This window comes from Megachile rotundata, chromosome 8 (assembly GCF_050947335.1).
Source record: "Megachile rotundata isolate GNS110a chromosome 8, iyMegRotu1, whole genome shotgun sequence".
Classification (NCBI taxonomy): Eukaryota; Metazoa; Arthropoda; class Insecta; order Hymenoptera; family Megachilidae; genus Megachile; species Megachile rotundata.
This window is the reverse complement of record NC_134990.1, coordinates 12124846-12144660: the sequence shown is the minus strand read 5'-3', so window position 1 is coordinate 12144660 and position 19815 is coordinate 12124846. Positions and strand designations below refer to the sequence as shown.

General features: G+C 34.6%; 1 protein-coding gene across 2 annotated transcripts in view; it reads right to left on the bottom strand.

The window, feature by feature from the left end:
* Positions 1–6143, bottom strand: part of LOC100878150 (trehalase) — a 48289-nt gene extending 42146 nt beyond the window's left edge. For both annotated transcript variants that reach the window (XM_076535187.1, XM_012290375.2), the window contains exon 1: positions 5713–6143. In XM_076535187.1, coding sequence (XP_076391302.1) covers positions 5713–5807 — 95 coding nt within the window. In that variant the 5' untranslated portion in view covers positions 5808–6143. The remainder of the gene's footprint in view (positions 1–5712) is intronic.
* Between the last annotated feature and the right edge of the window lie 13672 nt (positions 6144–19815).

The following is a 19815-nucleotide window of genomic DNA, read 5'->3' as shown; positions in this document are numbered from 1 at the left end:
GCGCAATTATACTGAAACGGAACAATTTTAATAACTATATTCCAATAACGCGTTCACCAGAAATTGTCACGTTGTTGAAAGTTGCTATGGAAATCATTAATTATTAACGGGATATTTATGGGAGATTTGAGAGTAAGGTTAGAGAACAGGTTCATCGGGGAAAAATATTATTTTTGGACCATCTGAGTCAACAGCTATCGAACAGGTTATCGAAAATAATACTTACGTTTCGAAAAATATTTATCTACTCCTAAACGAACTTCGTTACAATGACCTTATTAACTCCATTCGAGAATGACATTTTTTAGCAAAAAATTTTCTTCGTCTTTTATTGCAATATTATGTGGTATTTAATATATGGCAATATTATATGGTACGTATTTTATAATGTAAAAACCTTTCATTTAATTTTAGTTATGGAGGATAGGAAATTTGTTAGATTTATACGTTATCTTTCTATATATTACACCTTTCAATATATTGCATCTTTCGGTATATTGCATTTTTCGGTATATTTCATCTTTCAGTATATTGCATTTTTCAGTATATTGCAGTTTTCAATATATTACACCTTTCAATATATTGCATTTTTAAGTATGTTGTATCTTTTAATATATTGTACCTTTCAGTATATTGCAGTTTTCAGTATATTATACCTTTCAATATATTGCATTTTTAAGTATATTGTATCTTTTAATATATTGTACCTTTCAGTATATTGCAGTTTTCAGTATATTATACCTTTCAGTATATTGCATTTTTAAGTATATTGCATCTTTTAATATATTGTACCTTTCAGTATATTGCAGTTTTCAGTATATTATACCTTTCAATATATTGCATCTTTCAATATATTGCACCTCCTAATATATTCCATATTTCAATACATTGCACCATTCAATATATTACACTTTTCAGTATATAGTACCTTTCAATATATTGCACCTTTCGGTATATTGCATTTTTCAGTATTTTTCATCTTTCACTATATAGCAGTTTTTAATATATTGCAGTTTTCAGTATATCACACCTTTTACTATATTGCACCTTTCACTATATTCCACCATATTGCAAATATTTTATGCAAATTTTCAAGAAAAAGATCCATCAAACCTATATTAAAAAAATATTCAAATTTCCAGCAAAAAATACTTTCCACATATTATAATTGTTGTGCTTTAACGTAAAAACAATGCTAATTATAGAAGATGAGCAAACATTATAACAAACTTTTTAGTCATCGACCAAAGTGCAAAGTTTGAATCTTATCGATCACATTATCGTTATCAAAAAATCTACGATTTCCGTTCGACACGAAGTTTTTTTTTTCCAGAACTGTGGAAAAAAGAGCAGATAATGCAGACGCGTAAAACGATTGCATAAAAGGAGTAGCTAAGTGCCACTTACAGCGTGAACAGGAGTGTAGAACACATATCAGCCTTGCCACAGACACGCAATAAACCGTAAATAGACGAGCGGCAAAAAGAGCAGGAATCTATCAAATTCTCTGACAGATTGCAGCAACAGATGAATGACGTAGGTGGATAATATCGATCGTAGAACAAAGAAATTTGCAATTTCTCGCATTTTGGATCTTCGTTTATTTGAGTCGGCTCGTTGGTACTCTCGTGACATTTAAACGGGACAAAAATTTGATACTGTTTTGAAGTATCGTGTTTAATGGAAAAATCGGATCAGAGACGAGATAAAATTATCGATGAATTCGAACAACAGTTTATCGAGCAAAAGATTACGCAAGATATGACTTGCTATATTAATTTTAAGGAAATGTATCATGGCGATATAACGAGAGGAAAATTTAAAGTGAATTGTATAATCTTAACAAATCTTAAATAATCTCAGTATAAAATAAAAAAATTGTATGACTTGCTGTATCAATTTTAAGGAAATGTATTATGGCAATATAACGAGAGGGAAATTTAAAACGAGTTTTATAACCTTACCAAATCTTAAATAATCTTAACATAAAATAATATAATTATATGATCTACTTGCTATATTAATTCTTAGAAAATATGAGCTTCATGGCAATATAACGAGAGGGAAATTTAAAACGAGTTTTATAACCTTACCAAATCTTAAATAATCTTAACATAAAATAAAATAATTATGTGTTCTACTTGCTATATTAATTCGAAGAAAATATGAGCTTCATGGCAATATAACGAGAGAAAATTTATTCACATATTATTAAATGTAAAACATCATTCAAACATTATTAAACGTAAAACAATGTTATTAAAATATTTAATTGGTTGTAGGAGTCATCAGAATTGCATGATAAACTCCTGTACATCGCATACGCCGATTTCTCCAATTCAGAAGATTCGTGCGAGTGAAAATAAAAGTGGAAGACGTACGCGTGCGTATCGAGCAGACAATTTTGTCAAGTGAGGAGAAAGGAAAATGCCACTCGTTAAAATAGAAACAGTCGACAGAATAAGCCGCTGTAAAAACATATAGCGTTAAATCGGCTCTTGAGTATTATCACCGTGCTCGCCATTGTGTTGACTCGTTCTGCGTTTTCTTCAATGTGCCCGCGTATCACTTCCAATGACACGAAACGATTAATCGACCCGTGATTCGACTGGCAAGTTTCCACTTTTGTTTAAATAACATTTGAGGATTATAACCACTGTAATTTTCATCGATTCAAATAACGCTAATTAATCGTACAGATGTCTCAGGTCATTTTAAGGATCTTAAATAATCTTAATATAAAATAAAAAAATTATTTGAACAACTTAATGCGTTAATTTTAAGGAAATGTATTATGGCGATATAATGAGAGAGAAATTTTAAATGAATTTTATAATGTTAATAAATCTTAAATAACCTTAATGTAATATAAAATAGTTATATGACTAACTTGCTATATTAAGTCTAAGGAAATGTGTATCATGGCGATATAACGAGAGGGAAATTTAAAATGAATTTTATAATGTTCACAAATCTTGAATAATCTTAATGCGAAATAACAAAATAATGACTTGCTATATTCTTTTGAAGAAAATGTATAACGGCGATATAACGAGAGGGAAATTTAAAATGAATTTTATAACTTTAACAAATGTTAAATAATCTTAATGTAAAATAAAAGAGTTATATTACTAACTTGCAATACAATTTTAAGACAATATGAGTATCACGGCGATATAACGAGAGGTAAATTTAAAATGAATTTTATAATCATAACAAATCGTAAATAATCTTAATGTAGAATAAAAAAATTATCTGATCAACTTCTTATATTAATTCTAAGGAAATATGAGCTTCATGGCAATATAACAAGAGGGAAATTTAAAATGAGTTCTATAACCTTAATGAATCGTATAATCTTAACAAACCTTAAATAACCTTAATATAAAATAAAAAATGTATATGACTTGCCATATTAATTGTAATGAAATGTATCATGGCAATATAAATAGAGTAAAATTTAAAATTAATTTTACAATAAATTAAAGCTTATCTTAACTTTTCGACCGAGGCCTAATTAATGTCAATTAACACACAGCAATGCTTATGCATTCATAAAACGAAATATGTAAAATGCATGCAAATTTTAAATTACATGTAACATATTCGAAATATGCAAACCGTATATACGATAATGAAAATTATGCTTGTAATGAGCTTAACAGAGAGAATATTTCATGAAAATATGTATTCGTACGAATAATTGCAGTTGATTAGTCAGTTATGACGAAATTTGTAATTGTTCGACGTCTTGCATAACGCTTCTACAAAAAACTAACGTTAATTTTTGGTATTTGCATTGAACGGTGCTTGAAAGGATACAAATTTACGTAACAATAAATAGTCAAAAGAAAAGAATGAATAGAATTTTGTTAATTATACTCGTCATAGGATATTCAAAAAGACTTATTCTTATACTAATGTCCTTAAAGGAACTTGGATTATTTAATACCTTCATACGTCACAGTAAAACTTAATTGCAGTAGTTGAACAGCAACATAATACACGTGAATAACACGATCAGGAAAAGGAAGTAGAACATTTTTCAGATAACGACTGTGACTACTAATCAGTGAAACAAGATAATTATTTGAGGACAGAAATAAAGGCAATAAGCAAAATTCACTTGCTTGAAAATGTGGAGGCAAGAAAATATAGAAATGGAAGTTGCAAATTTTATAAATATTCAATGTAACCCAATTCAATATAAATTCAATATAAATATTCAACGTAAAAGCTACTCAGCACTGTTGTTAATTCTAATACATTTTTAAAAATTGTCAAACAAGGAAACGTTATATAAATCTGTCTATAAAAACCACTGAATACATTTGATCTAAGAGCAAATAAAAATTAAGAATGTTTAGGAAATCTTTTGTTACCGACGAATTAGAAACCAGTTTCAAACCACATTCATTATGCAACTGTGTCTCGAAACATAATTTCTGAGTTCTCTGCCTATATTGCGAAACCTTATTACGAGATACTTTTGAAGATTCGATACAAAACATAGAATGACCTATTTTAATCCATGAAACCAATTAACCTTTCAAAAATTTGTTAAAACACCGAAGTGTCGACAAAAACACTGAAATTCTCACAGCTTCTGAGAGTCACAGTTTGCAGGCGTACTTAAACGTCAACTTTCGAGTACCAAACATTTAACTATAACTGCACTTAAAATGTACTTAAAAATCACACTTGAAATGTACATAAAAATCCCACATAAAGTACATAAAAATTAAAATGTACATCGTTACACGATCAGCACACTGTTCATAGAAATCATGTTTCTTTAGAGATACTTTCAAGTACCTGACTCAATCTACAAACTACTGCTCAGTTATTTACATATCCTCCTATATTTGCAAGCTTGATCAAATTCTGTATCTAAGAATTCTCGTAGTGATGTCACGAGATGAAAACAATTGAAAGAATACAAACTAAACTACAAAAGAAGTTCTTCAATTTGTGGATATTAATTTGCAAGTCTGAGGAACATCACAATGTTGTCAAAATGTATTTGCAAACTCGACCAAATTCTTACATGTCACAAAATAAAAACAATCGAAAGAGTACAAATACCTAAATTGCAAAAGGAGTTCTACAATTTGCGGATATTAATTTGCAATTCTGAACCTGTCGGTCTTATATTATAAGCTACATTTGCAAACTGGACCAAATTCTGTGTCTAAGAATTCTCGTAGTGATGTCACGAGATGAAAACAATTGAAAGAATACAAACTAAACTACAAAAGAAGTTCTTCAATTTGTGGATATTAATTTGCAATTCTGAGGAATCTGTCAATCTTATATCACAAGGTATTTGTAAACTCAACCAAATTTTGTATTTAAGAATTCTCGTAGTGATGTCACGAAACAAAAACGAGCAAATGAGTGCAAATACCTAAAACACTTCTCCACTTTTTGTCATCCAAGGTAGCTCTACCTTTGAACTCCACAAAATTCCTCTCTCTCTAATTCTCTGTCCTAAATATCCGAACCTAACAAAAATTCGCCAGCTGACCAAATTGCCAGTCCTGACCAAATTGTCAGACCTGAGCAAATTCCCGAAAAGTAGAATTTCCGCGAGCAGTAGAAAAAAGAAGCGAGCAAAAGTTAATTAAAGTAATTGCAACCGCGGATGGCGTCTCAGGAAGGAACGGTAATCGACGTCGAGCACCTTCGCCGTCCGGTTTCCCTTTCACTCACCTATCGCAGTCCGTGGCCTTGAAGTTGGCATGTCCGATGGAGGCGGCATCGGTCAAGGCGGCGATCGCCAGAACGATGAAAAGTCCATCTGGCATGTTGTTTCCTGGAAGAGGAACGGGTCACTCGATTGGCCCGGGGGTCGAACGTCGACGAACCTCGGTTCTTCACCGACCGGTGAACTTTCAACGAAAGCGAGCAACGTCGGCCGTCGCTCGCTGCGGATACGGCCGAATCGCTCGACGATCGGACGACCGACTGATACGCCGCTTGCGAACACCGATCTCGTTTCTCGCAGACCACGCGGCCTTCCGCTGACGGTTCGCTGCCTGCTCGCACACCCGCAACGCGTCCAATCGATTACGACGGTAAAAACAACGACAATGTAGCGGAGAAAAATCGAGTGCGCTCGGTTTAGACCCTCTGCAAGCTGAACAGGACTCGCGATCAGTTATATGAGTCTGGCGCTTGATAACGACTCGCTGCTCATTGGTCTGACAACCAAACACTCCCCCTGTCTGATTGGTTGTCGATTAAGCGTCGTTTATCTTCCCACGACGATGACCAAGGCGAAAGGCTTTTTGCGGAAATCGTGGTTTTCTTCACGGACCTACGTGAGGCGGATTACGAATCGCGCGATAACTTGGACCCCCGGGTTTCGAGACTTGTAAACTGGGTCACTTCCATGATGATGTTCTTTGTTTTGGTAGCTTTTTGGGAACTTTGAATGCTGATCGATTTGAATAAATCTACCGAGATATACTTGTTGTGTGCTGAACTTTTCCTGTAGCATTCAATCTTCTGTTTTGAATAATTTGGTCTTGAAATTGAACATCGGTGGTTGCATCATTCATGACGTATAACATTTCTTTATTATCAAGATTGAATTTTTTTTCACAAGGTATCAAGTTTCAGGAAAGTGTCAAATTTCTCTGTTACCAAGATTGAATTACTTTCAACAGGTGTCAAATTTTTGGAAGGTGTCAAGTTTCTTTGTTATCAAGATTGAATTACTTTCAACAGGTGTCGAGGTTCTGAAAGGTGTCAAGTTTCTTTGTTATCAAGATTGAATTATTTTCAATAGGTGTCAAGTTTCTGAAAGGTATCAGATTTCTTTGGTATCAAGATTGAATTATTTTCAATAAGTGTCAAGTTTCTGAAAGGTGTCAAGTTTCTTTGTTATCAAGATTGGATTACTTTCAACAGGTGTCAAGTTTCTGGAAGGTGTCAAGTTTCTTTGCTATCAAGATTGAATTACTTTCAATAGGTGTCAAGTTTCTGGAAGGTGTCAGATTTCTTTGTTATCAAGATTGAATTATTTTCAATAGGTGTCAAGTTTCTGAACCCAATACTGATCATAATCAAGTATACTTGCTATATGTATAATAACAGTACAAAATTTGTTTGTTTTCAATATTGAATCTTTTCTCAAACCAATATCAAGTTTCTTAACCCAATAGTTTCTGACTATAATCAACTATACTTACTACATAATAACAGCGTAAAATTTATTTGTTTTCAGAATTGAATTTTTTAAAATAGTTTTCAAGTTTCAGAACCCAATAGTTTTTGACCATGATCAAGTATACTTGCTACATAAGAACAATATAAAATTTGTTTGTTTTTAGGATTGTCTTTTTCAAATCAATATCAAGCTTCTCAACTCAATAGTTTCTGACTATGATCAAATATACTTGACACATAATAACAGTATAAAATTTGTTTGTTTTCAGGATTGAGTCTTTTTTAAAGCAATATCAAGTTTGTTTGAATTCGATCTTTATCAAAGATATCACGGTCACAGTTGATCTAAATATGTGGTACGACAAAATACAAACGTGTATATGTACACAACGAGAAATAGATAAGATGAAATTTCGCGATTAAAACAGTATAAGATCGGTTAAAACGTCTCTTGTATAATATCAAGAAGTCTATATCGTTTGAAGACTTGGTAGTTTGTACCCTCAGGAAATCCAAACTTCTAAAGTTTCCCCAAAATACGGATTATTCAGACGCCATGTTCCGCGAGATATCTAAAGTGTCAGGCTGAAGTTTGAAACGTGACATGTAAGGAAGGAAGATATTTTCTGCAATTAACGAGTAAATCTCCTCGAGTATTTCGCGTGAACTGTGTATAAAATAATATCTGAATTAACACTGAATTCTAGCGAACCGTTGATCTTTAGATGACTTCTAACTAACAAAATTGATGACCTTTAGTATAATATTAACTGCACGATTTTTAGTTTCCTTATCTCAAAGTGTAGAGTAGCGTTATCTTTTTCATTACTTAACACATTTGCAAGCGAAGATGAGAGTAAAAAATGTGTACAGAAATTTTCCATCGGGAACTGAAACATTTTGTTAACGATCACGGTTTAAATATAGTGTTTAAATATTTCAAAAATGCGCTCGATGTGTGCTTCATTGAAACATCTTTTTCTGCCTGTATGAATAATTCAAAGTACCTCGAGGCGTGGCGAGAAGACACTGGGCACAAAGAGAACGATGGGAAAATCGTACCAGTTTCATTTATTTACCACACAGGAAATAACTGTCTGAACACGCCTATATCTGCGAGAATCTTAACGTTTCAAGAATCATTTGTTTTATGACTTGTAGACTTCTAGCGTTGACAGGCAGCGAAATATTTGTAGATGTTCAATTTTTTGGATTGAAGTGCTGGATTTTGGTTTGGGAATTTTTAGGGTGAGAAAATTCCCACATTCCCTAATTTCTACAGTGTCCAATTCCTATATTGTTCAATTCCCATATTGTACAATTCCACATTCCCCAATTCCCACATTCGCCAATTCCCACATTTGCCAATTCCCATATTTCCCAATTCCCACATTCTCCAATTCCCACATTCCCCAATTCCCACATTCCCCAATTCCCACATTCCCCAATTACCACATTCCCCAATTCCCACATTCTCCAATTCCCATACCCCCAATTCCCACATTTCCCAATTCCAACATCCTGCAATTCCCACATTCCCCAATTCCCACATTCCCCAATTTCCACATTCCCCAATTCCCACATTCCCCAATTCCCACATTCCCTAATTCCCACATTCCCCGATTCTCACATTCCCCGATTCCCACATTCCCCAATTCCCACATTCTCCAATTCCCATACCCCCAATTCCCACATCCCCCAATTCCCACATCCCCCAATTCCCACATCCCCCAATTCCCACATTCTCCAATTCCCAAAACCCCCATATTCCCACATCCCCCAATTCCCACCTTCCCCAAATCCCCAAACCTTTCAAACTACTCCACAAAAATTCTAGCTTATGTCAAATTCCTCACAATTTGTGATCAAGTACCTCGAAATCAAGTACCCAGCTCAAGTCTTAAATTTTCTTCCACATTTCCCAACCGCAACTTCACCACATTAATATCATAAACACCATGTTTATTTTGAAGCAAAAGAAAGAAGTTGAAGTCAGCAATCTATCAACTATCACATTGATAACAAATTTCTTCGAAAGCATCGAAGTAGTCGGAGTTAATTACACCAGCGTGTGTGTATGAATAACCATACGATGGCAACACGTTTCGTCCATTCGCCAATTACTAATTTCATGATTAATTAGCCATCCTTGAATACCCCGTTCACGTTCGTTTATCGCCGACCATCCTCCTCTAATTTCAAGCCACATAATCATAGCTAAAACAATGTCCAACCCGAACGCGGGAGTATTCCATGGAAATTATTATTTATTATTCGTACGTCACGGTGAATTTCGATTGGACGATACGTGACTCGAATCGTTAATGAACCTTAGAAAATGTGTCAAAATCGTATCTCTAAAATGGTGGATCTCATAAATTAATTGTTTAAACGATGTATAATTTGGAATTTATTATTGAACTTTATGGGGAGAAACATCTTTGTGTGCTTGAAATTTAGACGATACCTACTTGCCTCCTTTGTGTTACGACCATGATTATAGTAATTTTACGGATATTAAGGACACGATCAAGGAACGGAACGGGTCTTCTTAAGAAAATATTTTCGTTGTCTATCTATTTCAGAGGTAATTAATTTTAATCACTTCTTTGTGTCGAATTATGTAACTTCAAACAGAATTCGAATATGTATTTAATAGTCAATTTTAATAAACACATTCTTTATTTATAAAATTCTTATCTTCGTTTTAATGTAACGTAACCTCAAATAGAATTCAAATAAAAATTTCAAAAATTGAATAACCATTATGACGTTGATTTACCTCAGAAATTATAAACTTCTTAATAAATTTAATATTGTTTGTTCTCAATTTAATGTTACATAAATATAAATATAATAGGTAATTTTAATAATCATTTCTTTCTTTATAAAATTCCTAACCTTCATTCTACTGTAACATAACCTCAAACAGAATTCAAATAAAAATTTCAAAAATTGAATATCCATTAACATATTCATTTACCTCGCAATTTATAAATTTCTGACTAAATTAAATATTCTTACATCTACTAATAAGTTGTCAATTTAATATTACATGAATATAAATACAACAGTAAATTTCACATTAATAATACCATTTAAAACGCTCCAATTATTCAATCTGATTCCACATAACACCTGTGAAAATTTTATAATAATTGCATATCACATATCACATATATGTAAATCCATTAACAAGTGCATATGTTCGGCCAATGAAATTTCATAATGAGCTTACAATATATTAATTGCTAATTGATACCTGAGCTTGTTATCAAGTTTCGCCAAAATTTAAAATAAAATTTTATTTGCAACATTTTACAAAAGTCCACTTATACAAATATTTCAAATGAAATATCTGAAGCTTGTTATCTCAAGATTCGCCAAAATTTAAAATAAAATTTTATTTGCAACATTTTACAAAAGTCCACTTATACAAATATTTCAAATGAAATATCTGAAGCTTGTTATCTCAAGTTTCGCCAAAATTTAAAATAAAATTTTATTTGCAACATTTCACAAAAGTCCACTTATAGAATCAGCTATTCGAAGCACGCTTTTATATCAATACAGCATCTTACAATAGCGTTCCTAGAAGAATCTGTCTCTATGAATTTTCCATTTCTTTTCTAATCGCACTAGATCTCCTTCGTTACGCCACATGCATCCATTTTCTAGTTTTTATCTGTTGTCCGGTAATTTAAAGCAGCTCACGCATCCAAGATACGTACAACCGCTTCCTAAATAGATTGCATTAATCGCAAACGTCGTTTAGAATGTTTATTACCGACCTTATTCAATTCGATTATATAATCTCAAGATTGTCCCTTCACATTTGTTACCGGGACTTTCGAATTCTTTTCGTTTTTTATGACAGTGAGTTGAAACAAGTTAAACAACAAGTTAAATAGCTCAACAAACTTAAACAAGTTAAATAAGTTCAATAACTTAAATAACTTGAACATCTTGAACAAATTAAATAATTTAGACAAACAATTCAAAAGACATAACCAACTTAAACAACTTAACTAACTTAACTAACTTAACTAACTTAACTAACTTAACTAACTTGACTAACTTGACTAACTTGACTAACTTAACTAACTTGAATAACTTGACTAACTTGACTAACTTGACTAACTTGACTAACTTGACTAACTTGACTAACTTGACTAACTTAACTAACTTGAATAACTTGAATAACTTGACTAACTTGACTAACTTGACTAACTTGACTAACTTGACTAACTTGACTAACTTGACTAACTTGACTAACTTGACTATCTTGACTAACTCGACTAACTCGACTAATTCGTCTAACTCGACTAACTCGACTAACTCGACTAATTCAACTAACTCAACTAACTTAACTAACTTAACTAACTTAACTAACTTAACTAACTTAACTAACTTAACTAACTTAACTAACTTAACTAACTTAACTAACTTAACTAACTTAACTAACTCAACTAACTCAACTAACTTAACTAACTTAACTAACTTAACTAACTTAACTAACTCAACTAACTCAACTAACTCAACTAACTTAACTAACTTAACCAACTTAACCAACTTAACCAACTTAACCAACTTAACCAACTTAACCAACTTAACTAATTTAAACAACTTAAATTAATATTTCAAAAAAGTAAAATTATTAAAAAAAATGTAAGCTGACTATAACGTTCCCGACACAAAAAAATGAACGATTCTTGTATGCAAGTCGAAACGAACATTCGTAAGAATAAATTTCCCACAAATCTTACAAACTCTCCAATGAGTTTTCCCTTCGGGCAGCAGTGTTACGTAAAACAAAAATTATTAGCAATTTATTGCGTATAATGGCGCTTATCGACGTTAACGCTCGGAGTCGATAAAACACGTCGAAATGACTTGTCCTCCGTTGCCAAACGTGAAATTAACACCTTGACGAATCGATCGATTGTCCGACGTGCTTTTCATACATTATAACTTCAATACCACCTTGATTTTCTATAATCAGAACCAAGGAACTTCCTTCTGGAAAGTTCTACTTTATTCAGGAAGCGGAACACGATTACAAAGAAGCGGAATTAAGGGACTCTAAAAGCAAACTCAATTTGCAGAGTACAGTGGTTGATCAGAATATTGTGATCGCTTTGAAATTGTCGTTTATTACGAACTTTCACCGACAATGGAATTCGGAATACATTTCAGATTCAGTTGATTCCATTAGAAGAGTTAACTAGGACTCGGAGAAGTATTGTGATCGGATTCTTACTAGGGGACTATAGGTCTTGTTTGGATAGTGATTCTATAGGTTTTAATTAGGTTCTCTGTGAAATTTCTTTACTGTCTAGTTACTCTTTGAAATCCCTTGATTTTTTCTTGTTCTTCTTAGAATTTCTAAGTTTAGGTTGGGTTAGGTTTAGGTTATTTTTATGTTGGGATTAGGTTAGGTTTAGGTTACGTCTAGGTTAAGTTTAGGTTAGGTTTACGTTAGGTGTAATTTAGGTTTAAGTTAGGTTTGGGGTAGGTTTCGGTTAGGTTTATGTTAGGTCTAGGTTAGGTCTAGGTTAGGTCTAGGTTAGGTCTAGGTTAGGTCTAGGTTAGGTCTAGGTTAGGTTTAGGTCATGTTCAGGTTAGGTTTAGGTTAGGTTCATGTGTAAATTTTCTAGAGTTCCAATATTTTTCTACGTTGTGCTCTTCGATTTTATTATGTCTAAATTTTCATTGATATTTCCCTAAATTCTTCCAAAGTTCCTTAAACACTCTTAAATCCTTCCCTAATCCTCTAAATCCTCCAAGTCTCCTATATGCATTCTACCAAAGTACTTTAAACATCCTCTTTTCTACCTACGTCCATAAAATCCCACTCAACAATAAGTTTTGCTCATCTTCAAATATTCCCATCATAGGTTTTCTCCGTGATGCCCCAGAGTTCTCCACATTCTCTTCTAAATCTTCCTAGAAATCTTCCCCCACCTCCACAGAAATCCAGCAATTAACAAAAGTCGGATGATAATGAATATTTCCAATCGCAGTACAATCTTCAACAAAATGTTGCTTACGCAATGCGATGCTGCAGAGAACCGAAAGCACGTTCTCGCGTTATCGAACACTCCCAGGTTTCAATGATTCGATTCGATATTTATTACCTAAACGATTATTATATCACGATACTTATTATAATCACTTGGAGAGGCTCGTTAAGATCAATCGAAGGTGCCGAAGAATTTCGATTATTGCAAACAGGTTTAATCAATCTGTCGATGTAAAATTTGTGAGCATTAGCAAAACGATTGATGCATCGGTAAAATTTGTGACCATTAGCAAATCGATTGAAGTGTCGGTGTAAAATTTGTGACGATCAGCAAATCGATTGATGTATCGTCGACGTTTAACATTCTTCGGCTTTACGTAAGCTGAATTACTCTTAATAACGTCTAATCGTTTACGTAACATGCTGATCACTTTTATCAGAGGCACGAGCGAGCCAGGTATAAAAACGGCAAAAATTCTACGCGAGGCGAAACATTTTTCAACATTTTTTAACGCTCGAGTTTATCGGACGTTAAAGCGTTTTTAACGTTTCGATAAATCTTTGCGCACCTTCTCGCGAGATCACCTACCAACTTTTCTACTTACCTGCTCGTTTTTCACGTCCTGCGTACTTCCGATACGTCATCGTCGTAAACACCGTTTCTTTACGAATCGACTCGATTCAATCGAGATATTCTTACTGGAATATCGAGCTGCATAAAAAAGATGTTTCGTATTCACACACTGATTCGTTGTACACAGTATGTCGGAAAAATAACGGAACTTTTTAAATAAAGAAAAGAAAGTTATTTTGTCAAAATTAATCTTTTTTATTGAAAGTACATCCGCATCAATACTAACTATGACGCGTGGAATTACAGCGCGTAGAAGTACAGCGCGTGGAATTACAGCGCGTAGAAGTACGACGCATGGAATTACAGCGCGGGGCATTACGACGCGTGGAATTAATAACGCGTGGTATTACAACGCGTGGAATTATGACGCGTGGAATTACGGTGCGTGGAATTACAGCGCATAGCAGTACGGCGCGTGGTATTATAGCGCGGGAAATTACGGCGCATGGAATTTCGACGCGTGGAATTAATAACGGGTGGAATTACAATGCGTGGAATTATGACGTGTCGAACTACGACGCGTGGGATTACAGCGCGTAGAAGTACGGCGCGTGGAATTATAGCGCGTAGAAGTACGGCGCATGGTATTACAGCGAGGGAATTACAGCGCATGGAATTTCGACGCATGGTATTACAGCGCGGGGCTTTTCGACGCGTGGAATTAATAACGCGTGGTATTACAACGCGTGGAACTACGACGCGTGGAATTACGGTGCGTGGAATTACAGCGCGTAGAAGTACGGCGCGTTGTATTATAGCGCGGGAAATTACGCCGCATGGAATTTCGACGCGTGGAATTAATAACGCGTAGAATTATAACGCATAGAACTACGACGCGTGGAATTACAGCGCGTAGAAGTACGGTGCGTGGAATTATAGCGCGTAGAAGTACGGCGCAAGGTATTACAGCGAGGGAATTACAGCGCATGGAATTTCGACGCATGGTATTACAGCGCGGGGAATTACAGCGCATGGAATTACGAGTGTCTTCGCGAAATTTTCATTCAGAATTGAAAGTTATACATTTGAGAATCCCTGTACATTTACGTGATTCGATTATATCGATTATTTAATTTAGCTTCCAATCACACTCCTATATAAATAATCGCCGTTTTAATTGCCATGGCGATTACCGTCGGTCTACGTCACGAATTCGATCCACTAATTATACAAGGAACGGTTCAATCGAAAGATTGATAAAACGAAGAATTAAATTTGCATTTTAAATAAGCGGATCGTGTTTATTAACGCGATTCATGGCGGTTACTCCAAGAAATTCAATTCATTTCTTAATCTAAAAGTCATCTCGTTTATCTCTATTCTTCAGAAAAATGATGTCACCTACATTGTTGTTTGATCGAATCTTTCAATTGGACACGTTTCAGAGGTATCAAATTAATGTCAAGTATTATTTGCACCGAAAGGTTACAGAATGGCCAACATTTGATGTGTCAATTTGCACTTCGAAGCTTCGATCTTGATACTTATTGTAAGATACAGATTGACGTTCAATGAATCACGGTGTCGTCGACCCGGTATACAGTTCGATTGCCAAGAGATATGGTCGCGTTTCAAACACCTGAAATGGAAGATGTACGCTCAAGGAACGTGACGTGTACAAGGACTTCCAGCAGTGTTCAAGCGCACTCGTGAAAGCGACGTTCTCTTTAAAATTGCGATTCAAGTTTATTCCTGATCTCTATCTGCGTGTGCGTCAATTCACATTCCGTTACGTCTCTTCGGATCACTTCAGATTTTCATCTCTACTTTTAATGGAAGATGGATAATTTGGATTTAGACAATTAATTAGCACGCTTCATTGGAAAAGAAAGCTGTGTCAAAAATAAAATATGTGAGTGAAATGTCCATTAGTGTGTTTATAATAGCTAGATCTATATATGCAAGTTTAGGTAGTTGTATTTGTGGATGTTCATATTTCTGAACATCAAACTCGCATCTCCATATCTTCATGTTCCAACGTTCTACCATTAACATATCTCTACATCATACATACTACATCTACTTCGTGTGTTCACATCTAGTACTTCTATGTGCCTACGTCACATCACTATATCTATATTTTTTTATAATCTCATGTTACTACATTCTACACGTATGTTCCTATATCCTTGCATCGTCATATGTTTACATTCTAATTTTCCTGAATTGCCTTTGGTCATTTGCAAATCCTCACATCAGCACATATCTACATATCTACATATGTGTCCATTCCATGTCTCTGAATTGTTGCCTTATACCTTCAAATCATTACATTCCGACATCTCTATATCTACATATCTCTAAATCATCCTAACCTCATACCCCAGATGTCCACATTCCTCTATCTCTATATCTCCATACTCCTACATATTCATATCTCTAACTTACCTGTATCCCCAAATCTTCACATACTCCATATTCTGACATCCCCATATCAATACGTCTAAATGTCTCTATTAGCCTAACATCATAGCCTAAATCTTCGTATACTCCATATTCTTATGTGTCCATATCCATACATCCCAATGTCTCTATCATCCTAAAATCATATCGCAAATCTTTACATACTACATACTCTTACATCCCCATATCCATACAACCCAATGTTTCTATCATCCTAAAGTCATATCACAAATCTTTACATCCCCTATCCCTATATCTCAGTATCTCTAAATCAGCCTAACCTCACAACCCACATCTTCACATTCCTATATCTCTACGTCCCCACATCTCTACACTGCAATACTCTATATGACCTTACGTCCGCATCCCCATATCCCTTTATGACAGTACCTCTAAATGATCTTGCCTCCACATCCCCACATCCTTACATCCCAATACCTCTAAATAACCTTACCTCCACATCCATACATCCCTATTTTCCCATATCTCTAAATAACCTTACCTTCACATCCCCATATCCCTATATTCCAATACCTCTAAATGACCTTACCTCCACATCCATACATCCCTATTTTCCCATATCTCTAAATAACTTTACCTCCACATTCCCATATCCCTATATTCCCATATTTCTAAATAATCTCACCTTCACGTCCCCACATCCTTACATCCCAATACCTCTAAATGACCTTACCTCCACATCTCCATATCCCCACATCTCAACACCTCTAAACGTCCTTACCTCCACATCCCCATATCCCTACATCCCAATACCTCTAAATGACCTTACCTTCACATCCCTATATCCCTACATCCCAATACCTCTAAACGTCCTTACCTTCACATCCCCATATCCCTACATCCCAACACCTCTAAACGTCCTTACCTTCACATCCCTATATCCCTACATCCCAACACCTCTAAACGTCCTTACCTTCACATCCCCATATCCCCACATTCCTCTATCTCTAAATCACCTTATCTTCACATCCCCACATTCCAATACCTCCGTGACCTTACCTTCACCTCCCGAAATCCTTGCATTCCCCATAAACCTACATCCCCATATCTTCTCCCCAACACCTCCAAATCATCCTATCCTCACATCCCCAAATCTACACCTCCCCACATCCCCATTCTTCCACTCCACATCCCCAAATCCCTCATCTCGCATGCCACTATCCTCCAGCCCTCATTAATCTCCACACTATTAATTTCTATTCCAAACGTTCCAAAATTTGCCTAATGACTTCGCAACATGAATAAATGTAACCCAACGCGAGGGATTTGAACCCTTGTCTAGGAAAGCGGAAACCATTTTCATGGAACGGACGTTACACACCGTGAGAGGGTGCTTTCCTTTTCGGCTACGCTCCGCAATAACTTCATGGAAATGAGATCCGTCGTCAATCAAGGCGAATGTCCGAAACTGAGATCATTCGCGAGCACCGCCAGGCATAGTAATTAACAGATGTCTCAATTACAAGCGCCATCGGCCTTCAACAAATTGTGGTCCGGACGTGTACGCGACACACGCAGTCTCAACGGACGAACTCGCTGCGGTGAATCGAACTACGTTTAGTTGTTCCGAATTATCTTGTGTATTCAAGTTTCACGCGAAGTATTACAGCTGTTTCGGATAGTTGCTGCCTCCTGACGAATTGCTGTGGTTTTACGAGTTGATCTACTGAACACGCTGCTTTAGGTGGATTCAAAATAAAACGAGATTAATAAGACTGAAATAATTAAAAAAGCAATAAGACTTTTAATCAACGTGTAATTTGATTTGTTTACCAAAACCGAATGCAAACCGACATCGCGTTCAGGTACAAGTTTCAACAGCTTCATCGGAGGCATTGAGCGTAAACGAAATTAGAATTCTGCTAGTTCAAACAGAGAAAGAGGCGGGTTGTTTGCGACAGAAAGTAATTTTTCGAGGGTCGATCTAATTCCGTTGCCACGAAAAGGGTTTGAAACGGTGAGAAAATTGAATTCGAGAAAAAGGCTTCGCGAGAGAAATTACTTTTTCCAGCCAACTCTTGGAATATGATATTTTCATGGTGAAAAGGAGTCTGACCGTTTCGTTGAGACCCGGCTTTGAACTTTCAAAAGCTCTTAGCATTCTTTGCAATTAATAATGAAATCTTACTTTCGATTAACAGGTTCCGAAAGTTACCATACGTTTATTAATTGCGTCGAATGTAGATTAATTAAATTCTTTCTGTCAGTTTATATCACGGATCGATATCAATTTATGCGACGTTACTCTTTGCAGCACTCTGTTCGAGGTATTGTATTCATTGCACAATATAACATGACGTAACGTCAAAGTTAAATTTAATAGTTCCCTACGATCTTTACGTCATTCTCTAACTCGAAGCAAAGCCATCGCATCTCAAAGAGATATTACCTTGTGACTCTCAAAGCAATCGGTACATTTCATCCTGAGAACTCTCGGCACATAATACGAGATCCGGCTGAAAATATTTCCTGGAAACGATATACTTGCTATAGTAATCACGTCTGTTTCGTAAATAATCCCTTGCGAACCACACACGCGACGGATTACCTGAAACATGAATAATACGTATTAATAGTCGTGTACGCGTCTGTATAGGGTACACACGTGGCTACGTATAGCATGCGGCAGATGAACTTTCATTTTAAAATGAATTTTAATTTTAATGGATATTTTCAATTTAGGGTGAATTGAACTAGCTTCAATTTTAATGGAAATAAACAAAATTTCAATGGTAGTCTGTATGGAACTAATTTCAATTCTAATGTAGTTTTTAAAAATTTCAATTTTAGTGTGTACTAAATAAATTTCAATTTTAGTGTGCACAAAACAAATTTCAATTTTACTGGGAATAAAAAAGATTTCAATGGTAATTTGCATCGAATTAATATCAATTTTAATGTAATTTTAAAAAATGTCAATTTTAATGTGTATTAAATAAATTTCAATTTTAGTGTGTAGTAAATAAATTTCAATTCTAATGTAATTTTAAAAGATTTCAATTTTAGTGTGTGCTAAATAAATTTCAACTTTTGTGTGTACTAAATAAATTTCAATTTTAGTGTGTGCTAAATAAATTTCAATTTTACTGGAAATAAAAAAAATGTCAATGATAATCTGCATCGAACTAATATCAATTCTAATGTAATTTTAAAAAATGTCAATGTGAGTGTGTACTAAATATATTTCAATTTTAGTGCGTAGTAAATAAATTTCAATTTTAGTGTGTGCTAAATAAATTTCAATTTTAGAGTGTAGTAAATAAATTTCAATTTTAGTGTGTCCTAAGTAAATTTCAATTTTAGTGCATGCTAAATAAATTTCAATTTTAATGTGTGCTAAATAAATTTCAATTTTAGTGTGCCCTAAATAAATTTCAATTTTAGTGCATGCTAAATAAATTTCAATTTTAGTGCATGCTAAATAAATTTCAATTTTAATGTGTGCTAAATAAATTTCAATTTTAGTGTGCCCTAAATAAATTTCAATTTTAGTGCATGCTAAATAAATTTCAATTTTAGTGTGTGCTAAGTAAATTTCAATTTTAGTGTGCCCTAAATAAAT